Source organism: Camellia sinensis, chromosome 14 (assembly GCF_055761805.1).
Source record: "Camellia sinensis isolate YWXY chromosome 14, ASM5576180v1, whole genome shotgun sequence".
Classification (NCBI taxonomy): domain Eukaryota; kingdom Viridiplantae; phylum Streptophyta; class Magnoliopsida; order Ericales; family Theaceae; genus Camellia; species Camellia sinensis.
The window spans coordinates 32,571,574-32,594,955 of record NC_138974.1 but is presented as its reverse complement, the minus strand read 5'-3'; the positions used below and the strand labels follow the sequence as shown (position 1 = coordinate 32,594,955).

The following is a 23,382-nucleotide window of genomic DNA, read 5'->3' as shown; positions in this document are numbered from 1 at the left end:
GATGTGTTTAACCTCCATATTAGACACCTCTACTTGACCACTAGTCTGGGGATAGTAGGGAGTGCCAACTTTGTGAGTGATCATGTATTTATGCACTAATGCCTCAAAGAATCGGTTGCAAAAATGTTTGCCACTGTCACTAATTATGGCACGTGGGAACCCAAAACGACAAAAAATGGTCTCATGGAGGAATTTAATCACAACTTTGTGGTCATTCATTCTGGTGGCCACTGCTTCAACCCACTTGGAGACATAGTCCACAGCCACCAAAATGTATTTAAATCCAAAAGATGGTGGAAAGGGACCCATAAAGTCGATGCCCCAAACATTAAAAATCTCAACAATCAAAATAGGGGTCATCGGCATCATATCTCGCCATTACATAGAGCACATGCATTGACAACGCTCACATGCTCTATAGAAGTTATGGGCATCTTTAACAATAGAAGGTCAATAGAACCCACATTATAAAACCTTGGTAGCCATTTTCTGCCTACTGAAATGGTCGCTACATGCATGAGAGTGACAAAATGTGAGAATACTATGGGTTTCGCTCTCAGGCACACAACGCCGAATCATTTGATCTGGACAATACTTGAACAATTCTGGGTCTTCCCAAAAATAGTGCTTGACTTGTGAGAAAAATCGGTCTTTGTCTTGCTTAGACCAAGTTTTCAAAATTTGATCAACCGCTAAGTAATTCACTATGTGAGCAAACCACGGAAGGGTCACATGTGAAACTGCAAGAAGTTGATCGTCCATAAACGAGTCATGCAAGGCTAAAGGATCACTTATGTAAGGCTAAGGGTCATCATGAGCTAGTCCATGGAATGATGGAAGCACTTGGATGGTGCTGGACTTAATCTCATAATGAGTAGCAGTGGTGTCGGGTAATTGGATGCATGATGGTGATGTGTATGCAGTGGGTGTGAAGTAATCCTTAAGGGTCCGGTTGGGCCCATTTAGGCCATTAAGGTTTTCGATCTCTATTGGTTCGAAGTATAGATAAGGGTATTCAAGCCTAGGAACATGGGAAGAGGCTCAAAGTTTCCTAAGAGTCCTTTCTAGTTCAAGGTCCAAATTTCACAATTCAAGGTGACAAGAACGGCGCCCGTGCATACACTACTCACACATACACACACACTAAGTTCTGACTCTGTGCACTAAGTTCCGACTCTGTGCACTAAGTTATGAAAGCAAAATACCAAAGAAGAGAATACTCACAGCGATTTAACGAAAACGCTTTACTCGTCTTGCAGGGCTTGACGTGTAAACGTTATCCCCAATTTCCACTTGAACTCTTTAGTTGTAGCACTTTGATGCTTTGCTTGCGAGTATTTTCTTTTGTATTTTTTTTTAATTTTTAAAGCACTTTGGTGCTACGGTTTGTTTTTAAAGCTCGGTTTCAGTCTCTCGCACTTCGGTGATGACTCCAATTGCAAACACTCTGCACACTTAGCAACACTAAAATATAAAATCCTAAATTAAAAATTAAAATAAGAATGTAATTTTAAATTAACTAATTTCTCCAGAAGTCCCCAGCAATGGCGCCAAAATTTGATGGGTCGTTTCACACAACAAAATTAAACACGAAACTATACAAAATTCCATTAAAATAATGGCAAGTTCAGGTATCGATCCACAGGGACAATTGGGAAATTAAACTAATTTAATTGTTAAATTCCTAAATTAATTTTGATAAAAAGATTGTGTAACACCCGCATCCTTTAATCCATTGGAGAGTATATTTAATTCCCTTATTTTCATTTTTGGAAGTCTTTGGAGTTGTTGAATGTTGGTTTTGGAGGAGTACGATCCGATTTAAACTCATTGGGTTTGTTTGTTTGCGCTTGCTCTTGTCAAAAAGTTGGTTGGGAACTTAGAAATTCTATTATGGGGTCGACACCAGCCCTTCTAAGGGTCGACCCTTATCTATTGGTGAAGTTTCTGGAAGTGTTACGGAATATAGGGTCGGCACCAGCCTTGGTGGTGTCAACACCTGCCCCTTGTTGCCGTCCACAAGGGTCGACACCAGTCTCGAAAGGGTCGACCCTTGTATATTGCAAAATCTGTGTGTTGGTTGCCGGAAAATAGGGTCAACCCTTCCTGTCTAAGGGTCGACATCTTGCATGTTGCACAGATTGCTTTTCTTCTTGGAGGGTTGACACCTCTGCCCGAAGGATCGATCCTTGTGTATAATTTTCAGCTTTTTGGGCTGGTTTGGGCCCTACTTTTGAGGGATTTTGGGCCTATTATTTTATTGACCTTAGGGCTACTTCTCTACTACTATAAATAGGCTCCAAACATATTTCATTTCACTTTTTCTCCTCTTTCCTCTCTCTCTAATCGTGAGCTCTCTTCTCTCTCTCTCTAAAAACTCAAACTTTTTCACTTAAATCTCTAGATCTACTCACATGGAGTGATCTTTTCACCATGGTCCTTTGAGAAAGAGTGTAGATCTCGTCGAGGGCTTCCTTTTGGCCCGATTGGTTCGTGGTTTCGTCGCCATTGATGTTTAGGTCATCATCTCTTGGCTTGAAGAGGTAGGGGTCTCTAGTTCTCTTTCAATACCCTCGTTTATGGATAGATTTGTGGTATTTTCCTTATATAAACAAAAAAGTTTATATTTTTATGCATATTGTGATGAATCACGAGATTGGCGGTTAGGGCTTAAAGAGAGTTGGGTTTATTTGTTGGGTTATGATCTTGGGTCATGAGTTTGGGTGCAAAAGTAATAGAAGGGTTGAAATAAAAAGTGTTTTGTGAAAAGTTTTAATTTCTCTTAAAAACCCTAAGTTGATTCATGATAATAATTAATGATTTTGCCCAAATTGAAAGTAGTATCATAAAATTGAGGTATTGAATTATATATATACAAGTTTAATTGAATTTTGGAAGTGTTTGAAAATTATGTTAAAAATTAGCAAATGAACCCTTATTATGGACATTGTAAATCATGCCATAATATGAAATGAAGATTGAGGAAAATGATTTATTAATGATATGGATGACATGAGCCTTGTGGTGAAATGATGAAATGAAAGTTTAAGAGTTCACCTTGAATTATGTTAAATTGTGTTGATTATGTTGAATTGAGTTGAGTTATGTAGACTTGTGTTGATTATGTTGAAGTGAGTTGACTATGTTGAATTGTGTTGAATCATGGTGAGTTGTGTTGAGTTGTGTTGTGTTGGGTTGTGTTGAGTTTGAATTGTGCTGTGTTAGGTTGTGTTGAGTTTGAGTTGTGTTGTGTTGGGTTGTGTTGAGTTTGGGTTGAGCTGTGCTAGGTGGTGTTGTGTTGGTACTCGAGTGGGGAGTTGAAAAATGGTTTTTCGGTGCCCACGACCATCTGTATCATAACCGGTAAATGTGGGGGATTGTTTTAAAAATTGAAAAAAAATAGTTTTTCGATGCCCACGACCGTCCGTATAATAGCCGGTAAATGTGGGGGTGGTTTGAATTCAAGGTGCCCAATTGCCTTGTCTAGGCTTATCGCTGGACGAATGTGGGAAAAGTGTTTTTGGGTGTCCACATAGTCCTGCTGTATTGTAGCCAGCGAAAGTGGAAAAATGATTTTTGGGTGTCCACACAGACCTGCCGTATTGTAGCCGGCAAAAGTGAAAAAACAGATGCTTTCGAAAATGTTTTGGGTGCCCACGTCCTGCCGTATAATAGCCGGCAAATGTGGGGGATAGTTTTTAAAAGGTTGAAAACAGTTTTTGGAAAAGACATGGTTTTTGAGAAAATGATTTTTGGGAGTTCATTTCCCGCCGTATAATAGCAGGCAAAAGGTGGAATGTGTTATGAATGGGGTGCCCGCTATCCCGCCGTATCAAGTCGGCAAAAAGTGGAATGTGTTGTGACGTGTGTGTTGAGGTTGGTGATGATATATATGACTGGTGATGAACTTGTGAAATTACCATTTGATGTGTAAACTAGTATAGAATGGAAATGCTTATGGGAATTATTTGAAAAGAATGAATAATGAAATGGCAATTGGATGAGGAGTTAGTGATAAAGAACTCACCAAATTGTTTGCATCTATAAGAAAAAATTAAAAGTTTTGTTTTATGATTAATTGAGAAATTGAATTAAAAGGATCTATTATCCTTGGGATATGTTGAATTATGATTGATAACGTACATGTGGATATAATGTAGTTGTGATATGTTGAATTATAATTGATAATGCAAGTGTGGATGTGATGTAGTTAGATAAGTAGGAGTTGAGTATAGGATAACAATTATTGACTATAAAAGAGATTTGGATTTTTGTATTGAGGAGTTACAGCAAATATGAATAGATGGGTGGGAATAGCACGTATGTGGGATGTTTTTGAAGTATTAAGGGAATTTGAACTTGAGGTTTTGACGTTATAATAAATGTAACTAGAAAATGGGAGAATCGGAAATAAAAGAGGAATATTTTGGAATGTGTTAATAAATACAAAATGATGTGGTTCCTTAAACATGTTTGTTTCCAAAAAAGATTTTTGGTTTTCTGATAAAAAGGATAGTTTTTTATGGTTAAAGGTTTTCCTTAAATGTTCAAATAAATTTTGAGAAAAATGTACTCTACGTATGATATTTTGAAATTACAAAACATCACATACTATATGGTATCACCCTGCATGCATGATCATTTCTATCAATAGGATGGTTATTATTTTAGAACTATGAGATTCCTACTGGGCAATTATGCTCACCCCTTGTTGCTTTCATTTTTTTTTTTTTTACTGGAAGAGAATTCGGATTGATTGGTTAAAGGATTAGGAAGTTCATGTAAATCTTGTGTGCAATCTCCTTGTATTTTGATGTTTGTAATTATTTATTTGTAACTCCGTAGTGGAATCTTGGCATGTGTTATTATTGTTGTTGTACTCATCATGAGGGAAACATTTACTATTATGTTTCTATTACTCAAGGGTAATAGATCTTTTTTAAATAAAAAAAATGGATCTAAATTTCAGGCTCTTGGTAATATTTTCAAGTAATTAAAATTCAGGGCGTGACAGATTGATTGCTCATAACCTAATAATAATTAAATTAAATAAGCGAATAAACTAGCAATTATAAATAAAGATGAATTTATTGATTTGGGGAAAAACCTAGGGCAATGAGTTCACTACTAGTTATGTAAATATGGTTTCAATTTGAAATCAATTATGCTATGGTTCGAACGAAATAATACTTTGCAACTACAAGTTCGAAGCATTTATCAAGAAAATCATCATATTCTATGTACGAGCACAAACCATCTCAAGTAGTACGAATCGTTCGCTCTAAACTAGGGTAGCGGCACGACTCGTCCCTCGTAGTATGGTTCGTCTCATACCTTGAATATGAAAGAATAGAAAACTATTGTATGGAAAGCATTTAACAATCACAGAAAGTCGAATACTTGAAGAAATAGTAGAAAATATATATACAAAACTTCTAAAACACCATACAATTGTTCAAACTATTACATAATCAAAAACCAAAAAAACAAAACCTAATTACATAGATAGGGTTTCATCAAAACCTTAGAAAAGAAGAGCCTAGCCACTCATGAAGGAGTGGGAAGAGGTGGAAGAGATGGAACCCTCCATGGAAATTTGCTTAAAGAATGACAATTACCTTTTTCCAAATTCTGGCCTCCTCTTTCTCCTTCAAAATTTCAGAACTCTATTCCAGCCTCTTTTCTGCCATTTTATACCTCTGTTATCTTTCAAACAGGTTTAAAACAGCCACACAATTTTCGAGGTGCTGCCGCACGTGTGGGAAAAGTCAATGCACGTACGGGAAGAACTTTTCTCCACAAGTCCTGCATTTTTGCTCATTTTATGCTCCCACTATGTACAACCTAATTGACATTAAACAGACATAAAATATATAGTTTGACAAGCAAGTAAAGTTAAGAGATCCCAATTAGCAACCTCAGTGTTATATAATTCGGCCTTAATCAAATAACAACTGCGTAAAAGGGTTATGAATGATGTCCTTTTAATAATTGAAATAGTCAATTAATCAATGGATCAATTTCTCAATCAATGTGTCATATCATATCAATCATTTTGATTCATATAGTCATACATGGTACATCCCATAGCAGAACAATCGATTGGTCTTAAAGACCGAACAATCATTTGATGGCCATCAATACAATAACAATACTTCCAAGAATTGGAACTGACAGAGATCTATATAACAATAACAATAACAATAGCAATAACAATGTGCTATGGATGCCACGAGTACAGTTCGGAAAATAGGACAGTCATTCATCAGTAAACATTATCATTTCAGTAAAACAATGCATTTTTATCAATCAAAAAATAGTTATAATGGAACATAAATTTACAATAGTGTTACTCACAGTGGGCTCCCTAATTATGTATATAAAAAGCAGCGTCTGACCTAAACAAGCAAAGTCAAGCACAATTCGATTACAATCATACTCTTACAATTCTATTCAATTCGATTACTTGATTTCTATTTGGTTTCTGTCGTTCCGTTCTAACTTTCATTCTTTACTTTGTATTTGTGCCTAAAAGATGCATATGAATGCAATGCACATGATAAATACTTTAAAACAATGCAAATGGAGGCCTGGAAAGTTGAAAAAATGAAGCAAAAAATGAAACCAAGAAGTTCTCCCAAACCGCACGTGCGGAAGCCTCAAACTGCATGTACAGATTAAAGCAGTCCGTCAACATTTTCTACTTTGTTTTCCACACGTGTAGGGCCCCAGGCCGCACATGCGGAACTAGAAAATTCAGCCCCGAAAATCTGCTATGGTTTTAAGGTCCGCTCTTTCAAAATCTAACTTCATTTTTTGTATACTTCAATCCTAAAATCCACAAACCATAAGTTTATAACCAAATTCAATTGTTCAATTTATAACTGAAAATGTTTAAAGCAATTATAATTATAAAATGTGTGTTCAAGCTTCAATTCAAACTTTTATATGAGAATTTCTTTGAAATTATGAAAGACCAAGTAAAAGATCATGTGTATGAAATTAATTTGTACATGAGATGATCAAATTTATTGGACTCAAGCATATTCAAGGATAAAATCACCAATATATATACGAATTATGTTCTTCTCAAAGTTTTTTGAGATTTTCTTCTCAATGTTCATAAACCATGCAAGAAAACAATTGTTTTGATCATGGATTTCTTGAAAACATGACATGCATGTAAGAATTATGAGCTCCTCTCTTCCATTCACAAGAATCATGCAACCAAATAAGTGTTGAACTAAAATTATGTCATACATGTCAATATATCTTACCATTGCCTTCAATTCATCTTTTTAACCTTTTTTTGAGTTCACCTCATCAATTTACACCCTTCAACTCCTAATTTTACATGATTTCCTGTTTAATTCATCTTAAGTTCTAAAGATTTATGAGTTCCATGTCTCAAAACCATGAAAAAAATGAAGAATTCTTACCTTGAATGGTTGAATCATGGAGTTTTGCTTCCAATTTTTCCTTTGCTTCTTTTTTTTTTTTTTTCTCTTCTTCTTCTTTCTTTGTTTCTCTCCTGATTCCTCCAGAACACACTCTCTCTCCGAAAATATCTTCTTTTGTTGAGCCAAACGAAGGCCCATACATATAAAGACATATATATATATATATATATATATTATTTAAATTCATCAGATTTTTACAAAACTTCATATTAAGTCCTAAAAATCATGTTGATTATAATTTCGTTCTGGTTTCTGAAGCCTCTAAGACCTTCAATTTGCAGTTTAAAGTTACAATTAAACCACCCAAACACACTTACAAATCAGACAGACTCAATTTTTAATTAAACTTCCCAATTGGGTCTAAAAATTCCAATTAGCCTATTCATATTCCCAATTTTGATTTCTGAACCCACCAAGGTTATCAATTTCAATTTCAAAGTTATAATCACAACAAATAATTTCCCAATTTGGACAGATATGCACAATATATAATCATTAATTAGCACATAATTCAATCAATATAATCATGACTTGCATTTTAGAGATGTTACATTCATCGCCTTCTCTCCAATGGCGACCTCGTGTTTCAACAAGAGATCATGTGCGGGGCTCGTAAAGAGACTCAGTTGTTGAACATGTCAAGTTTTTGAGACGAAGCGCACTCGAATTCGTGGGACCATTCGGCTTTTATGAGGACTTATGCTATGTATTTGGACCAGAAATTGGAGTTTATTTTGTATGAGAAGAAGCAAAGTTGTGGTGGTTTTGAGATTGAGAGGTATGAATCGAGGGATGAGTGGTGGTGATCGCTGCTGAATCGAGCTTTGAGTATGATTACAATGAGTTTAGAGACGAATCGGGATATGGAAATTATGGGATGAGATGATTGAGATTGTCTGGGGATGTGAGGGAAACTTCGAGGGAGGAGTTTTGAGAGAGAGAGAGAGAAATGAGGTTTGATTTGAGAGAGTCAAATTTCTCTGTGATAAATGAGTATAAGGTTGAGGATCTTAGACATCATAAAATAATATTGTGGATCTCTTCTATTGCTAAAAATGGGAGAGGGGCCTTAGACTAATTTTTTCTAAATTTTATTAGCCCCGTTTGGTAAAGCTTATTTGTAGCTTAAAGCCACTTATAGCTTAAAATAAGTTACTTTAGAGTGTTTGGTAAAAATTATTTCTCCAACTTATAGCTTAAATAAAGCTAATTTTCAGCTTATTTTCCAAGTGGGTCTGGAGGTGCTTAAGGAGATAGCTTAAGCGCGCAACTGTTATACAGGGTGCTAAAATGATTTAAATGCCCCTCCTAATCTCCATTATTTACTAAAATGCCACTATATATATCACCACATCTCAACACTGTTCACGAACCAGAGAGAGACGTATGCGATTTCGGCGATGTCTGGCGATTTCCGGCAACGTGTCCTTTTCTCCGGCGATAAAACAGAGATCTCTCTTTGCACTCTCTCTCTCTCTCTCTCTCTCTCTCTGCGCTACATCCATGGCGCCGGTCGATCTCGAGTTCGTCGCCATCGCGATCGCAAAGCTCTGTCTGTCTGAACAACGCCGTCGTTGATCGATCTGAATCAAGCTCCATCGTCGATCTGAACCAACGCCATCACGATCTAAACCAATGCCGTCGTCGATCTGAACGAACACCGTCGCAATCTGAACCGTCGCCAGTCGTCGCCCCTGTGCTTTTCAAACCCTAGAAAATAAATTGAAAATAAATTGAAAAAAAAAGAAAAATATCAATATTAATATTAATTAAAAAAGAAAAAATTACTTTTCAAAATCAATAATAACAGAATAAATAGTTAATATGAAAAAAAAAATTTAAAAATTACTTTTCAGAATTAATATTTAACACAATTTATTTCAATTAATATTTACTTTTCATAATTAAAAAAATTACTTTTGAGAATTAATATTTACTAAAAATGAAATATTACTAAAAATAATTAAAATGAATAATAATAAAGAATAATAATAATATGAAAAATAATAATAATAATAATTGATGGACAAAATGATACTAATTTTAATATTTATAACAATTTATTTCAATTAATATTTACTTTTCATAATTAAAAAAATTACTTTTGAGAATTAATATTTACTAAAAATGAAATATTACTAAAAATAATTAAAATGAATAATAATAAAGAATAATAATAATAATAATATGAAAAATAATAATAATAATTGATGGACAAAATGATACTAATTTTAATATTTACAACAATTTATTTCAATTAATATTTACTTTTCATAATTAATATTTAATAAAAATGAAATATTATTAAAAATAATTAAAATGAATAATAATAATATGAAAAATAATAATAATAATTGATGGACAAAATGATACTAATTTTAATATTTACAACAATTTATTTCAATTAAAATGAATAATAATAAAGAATAATAATAATATGAAAAATCACAACATTAATATAAATTAGAGCATGAATATTAATTTTAATGAATTAATAAATTAAAAAAATTAACAAAGAAAAAAGAGAAGAAAAAAAATTAAAATAAAAGAAAATAAGGTGAAAAAGAAAATAAAATAAAATAAAATGAAAAAGGAAAAGGAAAAAATGTATTATAAATGAAATCACAAATTTTATATCTTATAAGGGCAAAAATGACAATTATACAGAAAAAAACTATTTTACAGCTTATTTACAAAACACTACTCTACTGCTTAAATCTATAATCTCACAGCTGCACCAAACAGGTTACCAACTTATGTTCACAACTATAAGTTATAATCTGTTAAGCTAGAATCTATAATCACTTTCCCATAACTCTACCAAACGGGGCCATTATAAATTAAATTTAGGCTCACACTATCATTTTAAGGGAGAATTTTTTTTTAAGATCGCTGATATTAAGATTTTATAAGATAAATGACATACAATATTTTCATAGTAGTTGGGATCCTTCAACAGTTTCACAGAGAAAATTTGACTCAAAAAAATTTGTGTCTGACTTAGAGAAATTTCGGTCTCAACACAGAAAGATTTTAATTTTAACAGAGAAATTTTGAAATTTCTCTAGTACAATCACAGAGAAATTTCATTAAGGAACTTTATTTAATAAAAAAAAAAAATTGGACATTTCCTACTACACAAAATTAGAGAAGAATGTTTTACTAATTTTTCTTATTTTAAGGCATATAATTTGATTAATATAATTTCAATAAATGTAAAAAATTACATATAATTAAAAACAATAAATTTACAATAATAGAATTGATTTAATGAAATAGTATGCCAAATAATTGATAAGAATAGTGATGATCAACGTCAATAAAATATTTAATCCCAGACAATTGCCAAAGTGATAATAGAGAGAGCATTTACAAAATGAGAAATTTAGCTATAAACCCTCTTTACCTTCCTTTTATTGTTAAAAGGACTAAGAAAAAAATTATATTTTCTAAACCCCCTCATAATTATAAAATTTTGCATAAAAGACAAAATTTATTATTTAAATATTTTATTAGACTATTATACCCTCAACTAAATTTCCTCACCTTCTCCACCCACTCTCTCCTCACCTTCTCTGCTCTTTTACGAGCTCTCTGTTATGATTCTCAACATTCTTCGATCTCCTCCTACGCCGATTCAGTTTTCCGATCACTCTCCAGCGGTTCATACGCCGCCGCCGGTGTCTTCTTCAAGGCGGTGGAACATGATCGAAGCCTCAACCAAGCAAACGCACAAACAAATTATCTCTTTTCCTTCTCTCTTCCATTCCTAGGGTTTGGATTGGATTCGTTCGAAGCTCTCGTGATTTCAACCAAAACTGTGAATATACCTAAATCACTCTTAGTTGCAGAGAATTTTCTTTGAATGGCGCATAGGTTTCGCAGTGGAAGAGATCGTCGGAGATGATCGGAGAAAGCTTCGACGACGTTGACGTATCGCCTTCCAATTCTCATGAAGTTCATGTTCTTGCCGTTGATGATAGCCTCGTCGATCAAAAATTCGAATTATGAAAGAGTATAGAGATGAATCGCGCGATTGTTCAAAATTTTCATATTTGAACACAGTTCTTTAGATTTTTCATATATATATGTGTGTGTTTGTGTGTGTGTGTATGTGTGTGTGTGAGGGAGAGGGAGAGATTTTTCATTTGGATAGTGTTGTTAAGTTCTTAAATTGATCTATTGATGAGTTGTTACTATGTTCTCTCAACTTTTTGTTGTAAAATTGTTTTTGATTTTGACAAATTTTTGTGTCGTGAGTGAGCAATATGGATTGTGTATATGTAATAGATAACAGAGAAGACAAAGAGGTGATACGAAAGAGGCAAGTAACTGTGAAGAAACAGAAGAACAATGGTTGTGAATGATCTAATTTCATTTGATAGAACCAGAGTAAAATTTTACTCTGGTTCTATTACTCTGTTTTTTTCATCTGACAGAACCAGAGTAAAATTTTACTTTTATACAGAGTAAAATTTTACTTTTAGCTTCAGAGTCTCACAGTTTACTTGTTTTTCAGAGTAAAATTTTACTTTCATACAGAGTAAAATTTTACTCTTATTCAGAGTAAAATTTTACTTTCATACAGAGTAAAATTTTACTCTAAAATGCATAGTGAATATGGCTTAATAGGAGAGCTGATAGATATGAGGGTAATATAGTAAAAGAAATAAGTTTTAAAATATCAGGGGGGTTTTGAAAGTACTTATATAATTCTTGTCCTTTTGAAAGACAAATTAGATAGTGAGGGGGCTATTACCAAATCCCCCTTACAAAGGGAAAATTGGCCTAGGGTCCCTCCCCCACTTTTCGTAATGGAAGAGATCTACAAAATTATTTTTTGATGTCTAAAGTCCCTAAACATATATCAGAGAAATTTGACTCAAATGTTAAACTTGTGACATTTTCAGATTTGTTCAACATGGCGGGCCGTGTCGCGATCCGACCTCCTCTGGCAGAACCTCACTCGCCGTATCTGGATCCGACCTCCTCTAGCCGCCGCCTCGCTCTCTCCGATCGCTACCTTGCGGCCAGGTACTCTGATGGGTCCGTGCGCGTCTTCCACCTCCCCTTTGGGCTCCACCTCTTCACTTTCTTCCCTCTCCAACGCGACGCCGCTAACACCGCCTCAAGCAACTCTGCAAGATCTACAGAGACCATTACTGGTTTCTCAAAACCATTGGGGTATCAATACCAATGAAGGCTACTTTCTTTATTACATATATGATGGTTGATGGGTGGGCTGGAATTGCAAGCGAGATTCTCAGGTTGAAGCCTTTGGTCATTTTTCATCTTAAGAATACGTTCTTGGTGAAAACTGTAAGGGACAGAGAGAGGGCAATGAACCCTAGAAGTGTGGATTTTTCAGAGACTCTTCCAAGCATTCATCTTTACTTCCCTCTAGGAATTGTATATGTTGTGGTTACTCCCATCCTTCAAACAGCTCTCATTGTGCTTAGATTATCCAGAGAAATTCCAAATTTCTCTGGAGAGAAATTCGGAAGTTCAGAGAAATTTGGTGGACGAATCTGCAAACATCAATATCAGTTCTAGAGAAATTCAAAATTTCTCTGGAGATAAATTCGGAAGTCAGAGAAATTTAGTTAAAACACATTATGAAAACACATTTGATAATGGGGAGAGTTGTTGCTGATCTCTGTGCTTTACCTTGAACCACAATGGGTGTAAGTGCAGGTATTTGAAATTTTATCTGGATCAATTTTCTAATTTTCCCTTCCTTTCTCAAATCAGAGAAATTTGTAAAATTTCTCTAGAAAGTCTTCAGAATTTCTCTGAACCAAATTTCTCTATGATGTGAATTTTCTTTGGACTAATTTTCTCTGGACCAATTTTCTCTAGACCAATTTTCTTTGGATCAACTTGAGGGACCTTAGACATTATGAAAATATTTGGTCCTTTATGCTATAAAATGTTAATACCAGGAACCTTAAAAAAAAAAAAATCCTAAAAAAAATTATGTAATTTTTTAAACCACATAAAATAATCTAGATTTTAAACAAACTTTAAAAATATATTTGTAATTTACCCAAAAATTTAATGACTCATTAAAAATACTCGTAAATAATAGATAATAATAGAAATTTGTATGAAATACTCCGCCACCGCCACCGCCACCTCCGCCGCTTACTACCTTACCTATTCAAAGCCCGGCGATGAAGATCGACACCGGCGACAACGAAGAATGTTGTTTGTTGAAGTCGGTGATTAGGGTTGATATTGCGGTCGCTGTCAATGCTCTATAGTGGGTTTGTTCTCTCTGTTTGATTTGGTTACTTCTTGTGCTCTTCTTCTGTTTGTGAAAAAGCTCTAAAGAAAAGCATGATGATCAAACTCACTTCACCAAAACATTCTTGCCAATTATGAGAATCCATTGTTATATGTTAAGGTAGTTCTCTCGCTCTCTTTGCTTTCACTAACCTTCCCTTCTAAAACCCTCCTAATGCTTTCCCCAACCACCTCTCCTGTGCTTTGATTTTGGGCTTCCATACACAAAAATGAAAATCAGGGTTTCCTTATTGCTGATTCACTCTCTTTGAGTCCACATTGCTGAGCCACTCTCACTTAGTAGTAGAAAGAGTTACAGGAGTTCAATTTTCTAAATCAAAAAAAAAAAAAAAAAAAAAAAAATTCTTGATTGATATTTGTTTGAAGGAGAATTAAATGTTGCTCTGAAACCCAAGGAGATATTTTGGCGAATTAGTTGGGAAGGATGGAGTCTATGGAGCAATAGGTAGGTGACTTATTAATTATAAGAAGGAAATGTCGAGAAGGCCTAACTGAACCGTGAGCATGTGAATAGAGCATTTGTAGAAATAAAAATGATGGAATTGATGATTCAACAAGCTTCCTAGTGGGGCAATGGTAGCATGGTGGAATAAAGCATTTAGGGAAGGTGACCTCCTTAGAGGAGATAAAGCAGAGTACTTCCTTTCCCTTTGGAAGATTTCCATTGAAAATTTTGACTCTTATGTAGAAGATTTTATGCAATTGTGTGACTGAGCTCTGTCATTAAAATTTTTATTTAACTATGTTGTCTTACAATATTTCTTCTCTTCTTCATATCCCCTCCTTAGATCGCCCGGGTGGATCTGCTCAAAAGGCTTATTCTATTGCCCCCAATCCCAAAAGAAGAGATATATTTTTTTTTTGATGGGGGAAAATGAATTAAATATAAGAGAAAGAATATTTGGTGAGCTTCAATTAATTTACTACGTACACGTATATTTATTCATATTTCCACATTCTATCGTGTAATCTGCACTTATATCCGCTGTATATATCTGATCCAACCTATGGTTTGATATAATTTCTTGGTAATTTCAAAATTCCCAGCTCGTAGACAAAGGATGGTAGATAAATTGAAAAGGACTGTTGATGCCTTGTGTCACGGCCTTGGATTTTCTAAACCAACTCTTGGTTTTTCCAAGCCAACCGTGCGGCCTTAGATGCTTATAGCACGCCTTGCTTGCACCTAAGCAAGCCTTCTTTGGAAGAGAGCTAGGAGAAGTTTGCACACATAAGAGAGACTTAGAGAAACTTAGAGAGAGAGCTTCTTGGAGAATGCTTTGTATTGTATTGTATTGTATTGCTTGAATGCTTTACAACTCTTGGTTCACTTGGGTCGTTTGGGCAAATGAGGCCCTCTCCCTTTCATAGGTTTACAAAGAATGTTCTAGACCTAGTATGATGGAGAGTGTTCTAGACACTTCCTCCACCTTTATCTTATGGACATCTTATGGACTATTCTAGAAGTATTCTAGTTCTACATGGATGCAGACGATTCTAGATCCTTCCATCATCCTCTCAAAAAACCTATTCTAGAATATACATGAATTATGTACAGGCTTCTAGTCTTATGCATAAGTTCTACCATGCTCTTGATTGTTCTAGAGAATTCTAGAGTATTCTATTTTAGCCTCTCCTCTTGTAGCCATTCTCTAAGGAGTTCTGGAGGCTTCTAGCAATCACCACAGCCTGCTAGCGCTTTCTTGTGAGGGGCAACATCAAAATTTATCAGTCCATGACACTTGGCACTCGAACTAGAAGACGTGATGCAAAAGGATTTCTTGGAGGCAACTCAGAATCCAGAAAGCTTCGTGAAATTCTACGGCAAGCCATGTCAAGATTTAGCACAGCGGAGGTTAGATGATCATTTGAAGACAAGAAATTAACAAATGTCCAGAAAATCCAAAATCTCCACGTATCCAGATAAGCACATTTTTTATGTGCAAAAAGGAGGTGAGTTGTTGTAATGACATTGTTCCTTATATATATATATATATACATATTGTAAAAATATCCTGTGTTTAATACTTGTGCATGGAGATCAGATGTTGGGTGTGCTTTACATGTAATAGCAATGTTAATATTTAATAGCTTACTTTAATAATGTCGGTGAGTTGATATTCTTCCATTGAATTGTCTATTCACTATATTTAAAGTTGAACTTTAACCACCAATCAATGTTGTTATATATATTGTCCATTAAGTTTGTCTGTTGACATAATGTTTTAGCTTTGTGTAATTAAATATGAAACAACCATTCGTGTGCTGACTTGTGTGCAAAGTTTATGCAGGGAGCTTTTCTCATAGTTTTCCTTAGTCAAAAGAAAGCGCGAACATTGGTACAAAAAAATGCGGCACGAACATGGTAAAAAAAAAGGTATGAGAGTGCGTCTTGTGTATGCCACGATGGATTCTCTTATCTTCCTACTTAAGGCTATAAAGCCAACTTATCAATAGTTAATTACATATTGTTAACTAAAGATATAGAAAAAAAGTATTGACTTAACTTTAGGGTTTCTAGTCGGGGAAGATGATTTTGAGAAAACAATCAGTGCTGCTTTTGTCTAGTTTATTAGGCTTTGATTGGCCAATTTAAAACAAAAGCAGGGAATCAAAGAATGGATTGCGAGGGCAATTTTGATGGTTGGGATTTGAAGAGATATATTCTTGGCAGCCGTGCTAGTAGACTAGGCTTTTTGTCCTTTGAATCCGTGTAGAGTAATGTTATACAAACATGTTGATGTGACTTTTTGTGGTCTACAAAATAATCACTATTGTGGTTTGTAGATGAAAATATATATTAGTTATATCATTCTGGATAAGTTTTCTGTGCAAAAATTGTCACCCAAAGGTCAGTAGCGGCTTTAATTTTCTTCATTATCGTGATAGACAGGCTTTTGGGCCACATTATTGAGTAGATACCTTACTAGGGCTAATAACTTTCATCTTCATCAATAAGACATTAGTTCAATGTATACATATGTCTATACATATTTTGAAATTTAATTTTGTTTTGGTCCATTTCCTCAGCATTGAAATAGAGCCAAATTCAGTGGTTGGGATTGTGGTTCAGTTGATTGATTGGTGATTTTATTGCAACCATGAAAGTTCAATTTAGGTATTAATGAAACAACATATAAAAAAGAACAATCAGATAAGATTGCAGAGTAGGTCTAAGTCAACTTTTTATAAAAAGTTTTCTATGTACATTGTATGAAGAGATGTTCTATTCTTTACTTGGAAACAATCAGATCCATATGGACTGAACATTGGAGCCATCTGCTCTGAAGTTTGCCTTCACCATATTGTGAAGGTCACGGGAATAAACCCACATGGCTGTTGGTTACCCAAAATAGCAAGTAATTCTTTTATAGTGACTACAAGTTAGACAATTTAAATTCTTAACTGCGATGCAACCATCTCTCTGTTATATGATGAGTCTCTGTACTATCTTATAAAAATGGTGATACAACTCGAAGGGACAACATGTAATTCTCTATTTTCATTCTCTCTTGTTCCCATATCCCAAAACTCTCTGCCACACAATAAATATTGCTATATACTTGAGGGTAATTTGGAATAGAAAACAAAGGAGATTGTTAGGAATTTTGTAATAACTAACCAATATCTATGTGACTTCGAAAAAACAAAAAACAAAAAACCCACAAGGGCTAAATGGTTTATCCAAAAATTAAGACTCGCAGCGGTTGCAGTTAGTATACATATGATATGTTGCGATCAAACACGCTTCAATATTTATTGTCAGTGTTGATAGTGTCTAGTCCAAATTGGGAGAGTGCTATTTACTCTGTAAATCTCATAATTGTCTTGGCTTAATGAAAACTTGTTTAGAGAACAAGTGGACTTAAATAGTACATACAATGACCCAAAAAAACACAAACAAAAGAAACACTTAGAATTGAGGAGAGTGCTTTGCACTGGGTTGTTTCATATATATCTAACAAGAAACATAGAAACTAAATACAAATATTCATAAGGTTATGGGATCACAAAAATCAAATACATAATGGAACACAGACAGACGCTCATGAAGTTACTATGTCGATGCCGAATGTTTTGGTTCAATTTACTTTCTTCCTATTTGGATGGCTGATTGTGGCTAGTGTTTGACATAAGTCCCTTTAGAAGTCCTTTTTGGGTGATGTCATATAGTTACTCTCTGTGCGTGGCTCGTTACTTTATGAAACTGGAGTGTCAACACAAGCCGCTGTGGAAGGCTTCTGTTTATGTGTGGCTCTGCATATTTGTCTTGGGTAATGGATGGTTCCTATCCACTTGCCTTGTTTTGGCTGTTTTTTAGCTTGATTTGCTTAAGAGTGTGTTAGTTTCGCCTAGGCTCTCATATTGTGTGAGAGTAATCTTATTAGGGTAGGTGTATTGTTCCGTTTGAGTCTTTTGGCTTGGGTGTCGCTTCATTAAAGTGGATCGTATTTATATCTATATCCATATATTTTATAAAATTAACCACTTAACTAAAAAGAAAATATTTTATTCAATTCTTTATTTGATTTATGTGTTCCGTTGCTAACAATAGTGGGTTTTCATTGGTTAATGAGCTTGTGGGAATCTCATCTTTCTTCTTATCCCATAGAAAGGGATTTTGATTGCTGCGGTGTCAAGTGCCTGAGTATGTTTCTTTAGACAATGCAACTTAAAAAATGTTTAATTACTAACAGAGAACTTAGAAAGAAATTTTATATCAGGGCTTCTATTTTCTGTACAATTTTTGTTTTCTCAGTTGAGCCAAAAAGATTGACCAATGGGAGGGTCTAGAGCTACAAAAGCTGAGTGAGACGTTTGGTTTCTTTATTTACAAACAGAAATTCTATTACAATTATGGAATTTATTAGTTGTTCAAAGCAAGGTTTTTAATTATAATATAACATGAAGAATCTCCACTTGCCTCCAAATAAATTAAAAAAGTTGGTTGTTTGTTTACTTAATTCTATGTCTGCTAATGGGTCCTTACTTGGTTGTTTGTTTACTTAATTCTGTGGCTGCTAATGCGTTCTTACCATTTTGTTGGTCGGGTTAGAAAAGGTACCAGAAAATTTGTTGATATCAAATGCAATTAATAATATCATTGTTGCTTGGTGTTTTCCACATCATTAATTTGGTATTTGATTAAATAATTTGGATGTCATATGTAAATTTTAGATAAAGAAGAGGAATTTGGTCATTTGCTGACAAGGGTTTTTGTGCATTTCTTTTTACATGCAAAATTCTTCCAAAGCAAGATTACATCAGACCCACCTCTGTAGGTTAGATTTACTGAAAAATAAGTTTTAAATCCATTGGATTTTTTTATTGCATTTTTTTGTAGAAAAAAAAGATGAAAATAGGGTTTTTAGAATTTCTGAAAATACAATCATCTACTCATCCACAAGTTACATGTATCAAATAAGGCAAAGCATTGTTTGATGGTTAATTGCAGCTATTTCTCAGGTACAAATTCTTCTATTTGGTTGATTGATGTTTAATTGGTCTATCAGTGACAAATCAACCTAGGCTTCGACCCTAGGATTAGTGAACCTGGGTTTAATTGTCTAATGCAAAATAAGGCAGAGTGCAAAATTGTAATTAGGGAAAAATTATTGTAAGTTACTACAGTCAGGATACCTCCTAGTATTATTATGCGGTACCTTCTACCAATTACAAATACATATGATCCTTAACAGTAATGAATCTTACTATTAAGTTAATAACAGTCAAAGAAAGTACCACGTAACTACTCCCCGCACCCAAAAAATTCTCCCGGTTAGGTAGAGGAAGCAAAGCAAAACCAATTAACAAATATCAGAAGAGGTCACTTGTTTCTGGTCATTTGGTTGGCTCACTTGAGGAAGAAGGGATTGGCTGTGGAAAGCTTCTTGATCGAAATCATTTGAAGTAGAGGAATGCTACACATTTAGAATTTGTATTTAGAAATTTACTCAATAAATTAATTTATAGTTTAAATTTATTTTAGGTGTAGATTCTATCATACAAGTGTTAAATTTGAATTACACTTTACTTTTTTCATGCTAGACAAACAAATTTTTTATTAAAAAAAATCATACAGATGATGTGGCTTTATGTGATTGTGGACCAAAATTAGAAAAATGTCATTGTGTATAAATTTTTTTGTTTGTGGAGTATTTTCCTAAACGGTAGTGCTACGTAGCTCGAAAGGTGGAGCTCGAAATTGGCTCGAATCAGAAGCAGAGAAGGAGGAGGAGGAGGAAGGAGGGAAGAGGAGGGACTGGAGGGGGAGGAGGAGGAGGGACTGGAGGGGGCCCAACAAATGAGGCTGGAGGCGGGGGGCGGGGGGCGGAGGCAAGGCAGAGCCGACGAGCAACGACGGCGGGCGACGAGGCGACGAGCAGCGACGATCCTTGGCGGCGGCGGCGGTGGTGCTGGCTCTTCTCCTCTCTTCTTCCTCTCTTCTCTCCCTCTTTCTCCTCTGTCTCTTTCTTCTCTCTTCTTCCTCTCTTCCCTCCCTCTTTCGAGCCAATTCGAGACAACCAATTCGAGCTACGGCTCATTTCCGTTTCCTAAATTTTTAGGCACATTCTAGGTATATCCCAAATGAACCAATCAAATTAAGCTATTCTAACAAACGCTTCAAGTACTCTAATTAGAAAGGCGAAAAAAAAAAACCCCATTTTTTTTAAAATTCCAAGTTATTTATTTCTTTTACTGAATTATTCAGCTTTTTCCTTGTTTTCTTTTTGTTCATCATAAAATAATGCGTGCAGAGTAAAAGCTGAAACATTCAAGTGGCGAAAGTGCCCACCTCAGTTTACACAGTGGAATCACGTTTCAGCTCCTATAAATTAACCTTGGCCCCTTTCACTTCTCTTTCATGTTCTCTCTCTCTCTCTCTATCTCTCTCTCCAACTAAAGTCACCATTTCCTCTCAAACCAAAACATGGAATTTTCTCAAAAGCTCGTCTTCACCTTCAGCACTTACATATGATCTGTTAAAAATCCATAATTCTTGCATTTTACTGTAGTAAACCAATTTTCTCTGTTTTCCCTCGTTTCTGCTCTGTATTTATCCCTGTTTCTGTTCTGTTTTCTGTACATCTCATTCACAGATAACAGACAATATGTCCTCAATTGTGTGTCACGGATTGCAATCGTGTCTCGAGCGTCGGCTCATTGAACCACCTGCTCTGAGGCACAAATTGGATCCACCCAAATCATTTCCATGGCCTCAAAGCCTTTTTGCGCCCCGACAACAAGAACACCAAGAGAGCTCTCATAATGAAGAAAACAACAACAAAGACAACAATGGTTGTGTTGATTGTGACAGCAAAAGCAACAACAATGGTGAAATGGGTGGTTGGAGCTTCATACAAGCCCTCACAAACAAACCTCACAATTGCAAAGAAGTGACCGAGAACGAGAAAGAAGTCTATGTCCACCCACTTGTTAAGCTCTCTTCTTCAACACTGAGTAAGACAAGCTTAGAGATGTGCACTGAAAGCTTGGGTAGCGAAACCGGTAGTGACATTAGCGAAAGCAGTGATGAATTCTCTTCGGTTTGGCCGGAGAATTCTCTCCGGTCTAACACAATTCAACAATCAAAATCACGAGAATTGGGTAAAAAACTGACTAGAAGTGGCAGTTTTCCACCTCCCCTGACTTCGATCAGTGGCTCGGACAGTGTCAGAGTCCGGCCTCATCGTGAAGGTGGCCGGTTAGTTATAAAAGCTGTGGCAGTTGCTTCTTGCAACGGTTACTTTCAGGCCGAACGTGTTGATGGCCGGCTCAGGCTGTGCTTGTTGAAGGAGGGTTGTGTGAATTGTGACAATGAGTTGGTTGAGGGCAAAGAAAAGGTCTATAATGAGGAAGTTGGTGAAGGAGTTGTTGAAGAACATGCAAGTGTTGGAGAAACTAAAGCTAAAGAAGAATATTATGACATCGACGATGATGACAACGACGACGAAACTGGTAGCGATGACGATGATGACAACGATAAATGGGTTGAAGGCATAAGAGGGAAATTGAGATTGGAGAGTTGCCAAGGCAGAGCAGGTGCAAGGAAAGTGGTTGTGGGAACAAGGGTATGGCAAGTTGGGGGCCATTTTGGGTGGCCACTTCTTAAAGCTCTTTGCTGAAGAACTTCTCTCTCTCAAACATTAACTATTATTGTTGTCAGAGATGTTACGTACTCGGAATTTGAATCTTGGGTTAAATTTAAAATTGATGTAGCAAGCCCAATTAACATTTTATAATTTGTATTCTTTTCTGAGTATGTAATGTAATGTTGTAGTATTATTATTTTATGTTTTATGTTTTATGTTTTCGATTTTTGATTTGTCGATTGTGTTGTTTGTGGAAGGTAGTTATTATGGTTGGTGGACATGGTTGTAATCTCTCTGTGTAGTCTCTGTCCATTCATGATTCTTGTTAATGGATTATTTTAATATATTTCCCATAGTACCCTTCTAGAGAACAGAGTTTCAAATGTCAGAACCATTGGCTTGGTTGGTTTACCAACAACGTTTGATGCGCTTACAATCTTTCATGGATCACTTTTCTTTCTTCTTTTTTTTTCGTTTTTTTTTTCCTCCCCTTCTAAACATTCAAGGGTCATATTCAAACAAGCAAAAACTGTGATTTATAAATCTGTAGGTTGAGAAGAGCCAGGTCTTTGTTATACCATCTCCAAACATGACTCAAATTTGAGTAAAAATTTAATTTGATGTGAACCATTTTATTAAAAAATATTATTTTTTACTTAAATTCTTTTTACAATTCTCATCATATCTCAAGATTGGCAACTTAGTAAATACAGTATTTGATCATTCGAGTTTCCTTTCATTCGAGTAAAAATTAGATAAAATTCAATTTGATATGAATTCGAGTCAAGGAGTGAAGAAGAATTTGACCTATTATTCAATCAATTTTTCATTCAAATTAAATTTGAACCAACACTTAAATAAAAATTAAAAATGTCCTTTGCAGTAATCTATCGAGGATTGTGTTAAAGTGACAAAGATGACTTGAGGACCAACAGGGGATGGTACAAATGGTGTACGGGCCCAAACACTATTTAACTAAATTCGACAAATTTTAATTCACATTTTGCAAACTCAAATTTTGAATTTATTTCTTAGACTAATATTATTTTAAGGCTTCAAATTCACAGTAAATTGTGTTTTTAAAAATACATTGAATTAAGGAAAATATTTGAGGGCCACAATTTTTGTGGTCACAATGGCTCAAAACTGCCAAAACGACGTTGTTTTGGGTGCAAAACATGCCAAAACGACGTCGTTTTAACAGTTTTGAGCCATTGTGACCACAAAAATTATGACCCTCTAACATTATTGTTGAATTAAAGTTATATTTTTAACTCACAACTTCAACAAACCATCTATTCTTAATAAATATATTCAAAAGATCTTATGTCAGAGGATAAATTTCACAAAAATTAATTAGTATGTTTGATTTCAGTTTTCTGAATTCAGTTTTTTGAAAATTAAATTTTTTATTTTTCGTGAATATTTTTAAAATTTAAGCATTTTTTAAACTTTTTTAGATGCACCTTATTTAGATGTATCTAAAAAGTAAAATATTTGTAAAAAAATATTTTAAAAAATTA

At 34.8% G+C, this 23,382-nt stretch overlaps 1 protein-coding gene across 1 annotated transcript; it reads left to right on the top strand.

Annotated features, from left to right (window-relative positions):
• The first annotated feature begins 20,298 nt into the window (after nt 1–20,298).
• On the top strand, nt 20,299–22,230 carry LOC114287762 (uncharacterized). The gene has a single exon (XM_028231214.2). The coding sequence runs from the start codon at nt 20,879–20,881 to the stop codon at nt 21,890–21,892; it is 1,014 nt and encodes a 337-aa protein (XP_028087015.2). The 5' UTR covers nt 20,299–20,878; the 3' UTR covers nt 21,893–22,230.
• Nucleotides 22,231–23,382: the final 1,152 nt, after the last annotated feature.